Source organism: Bison bison, unplaced genomic scaffold (assembly GCF_000754665.1).
Source record: "Bison bison bison isolate TAMUID 2011002044 unplaced genomic scaffold, Bison_UMD1.0 scf7180017864377, whole genome shotgun sequence".
In the NCBI taxonomy this organism is placed as follows: domain Eukaryota; kingdom Metazoa; phylum Chordata; class Mammalia; order Artiodactyla; family Bovidae; genus Bison; species Bison bison.
This window is the reverse complement of record NW_011494949.1, coordinates 531,300-531,872: the sequence shown is the minus strand read 5'-3', so window position 1 is coordinate 531,872 and position 573 is coordinate 531,300. Positions and strand designations below refer to the sequence as shown.

Genomic DNA, 573 nt, shown 5'->3' with positions numbered 1-573 from the left:
TGGCGAGGTTCTGTGTATACATGTGTGTACGTGTGTGTGAATCCATGTGTACGTGCACGTGCCTATCCACACGTGTGTGTGTATCCACGTGTATGTGACTGAGGGCGTGTATGTGAGCACGTGGGTGCCTCCACACGTATCCAGACACTTGGTGTAAGCGTGACATGTGTGTACGAGTGTGCACGTGTGTCCTTGTGTATGTATGGGCGTGCATGGGTGTGCACAGGTAAAAGTGAGTGTGTGTAGGTGTGTTTGAGTGTGTCCACGTGTACTCTTACGCCTGAGTGTGCGTGTGTGTGTGTTGAGGGGAACCTGGAGCACATGGCAGGGGGCTCCCGGTCTCTGCGCCCGGCTCCCCTCTTGGCTCCTGGGCTAATCCCTCGGCCTTTTCTCCTTTTCCTCCTCCGTCTGCCTCTGGGCCCCAGGGCCAGCGGCACTTTCTCCTACCCGTGGACTGGCCTCAGTCCCCACGCCAGGAAGCTGCAGGGCCACTGGCCGCCCAGCTGGGGCTCCAGGCACAAGCTTCTTCCAGGGCCGGTGCTGTGTGGGGCGGGGGGCAGTGTGCCGAGGGTC

At 59.9% G+C, this 573-nt stretch overlaps 1 protein-coding gene across 1 annotated transcript in view; it reads right to left on the bottom strand.

The window, feature by feature from the left end:
* SLC6A19 (solute carrier family 6 (neutral amino acid transporter), member 19) overlaps window positions 1-573 on the bottom strand; it is a 17,407-nt gene that overhangs the window by 10,994 nt on the left and 5,840 nt on the right. Inside the window, exon 5 of the mRNA XM_010857134.1 lies at window positions 448-540. Coding sequence (XP_010855436.1) covers window positions 448-540 — 93 coding nt within the window. The remainder of the gene's footprint in view (window positions 1-447; window positions 541-573) is intronic.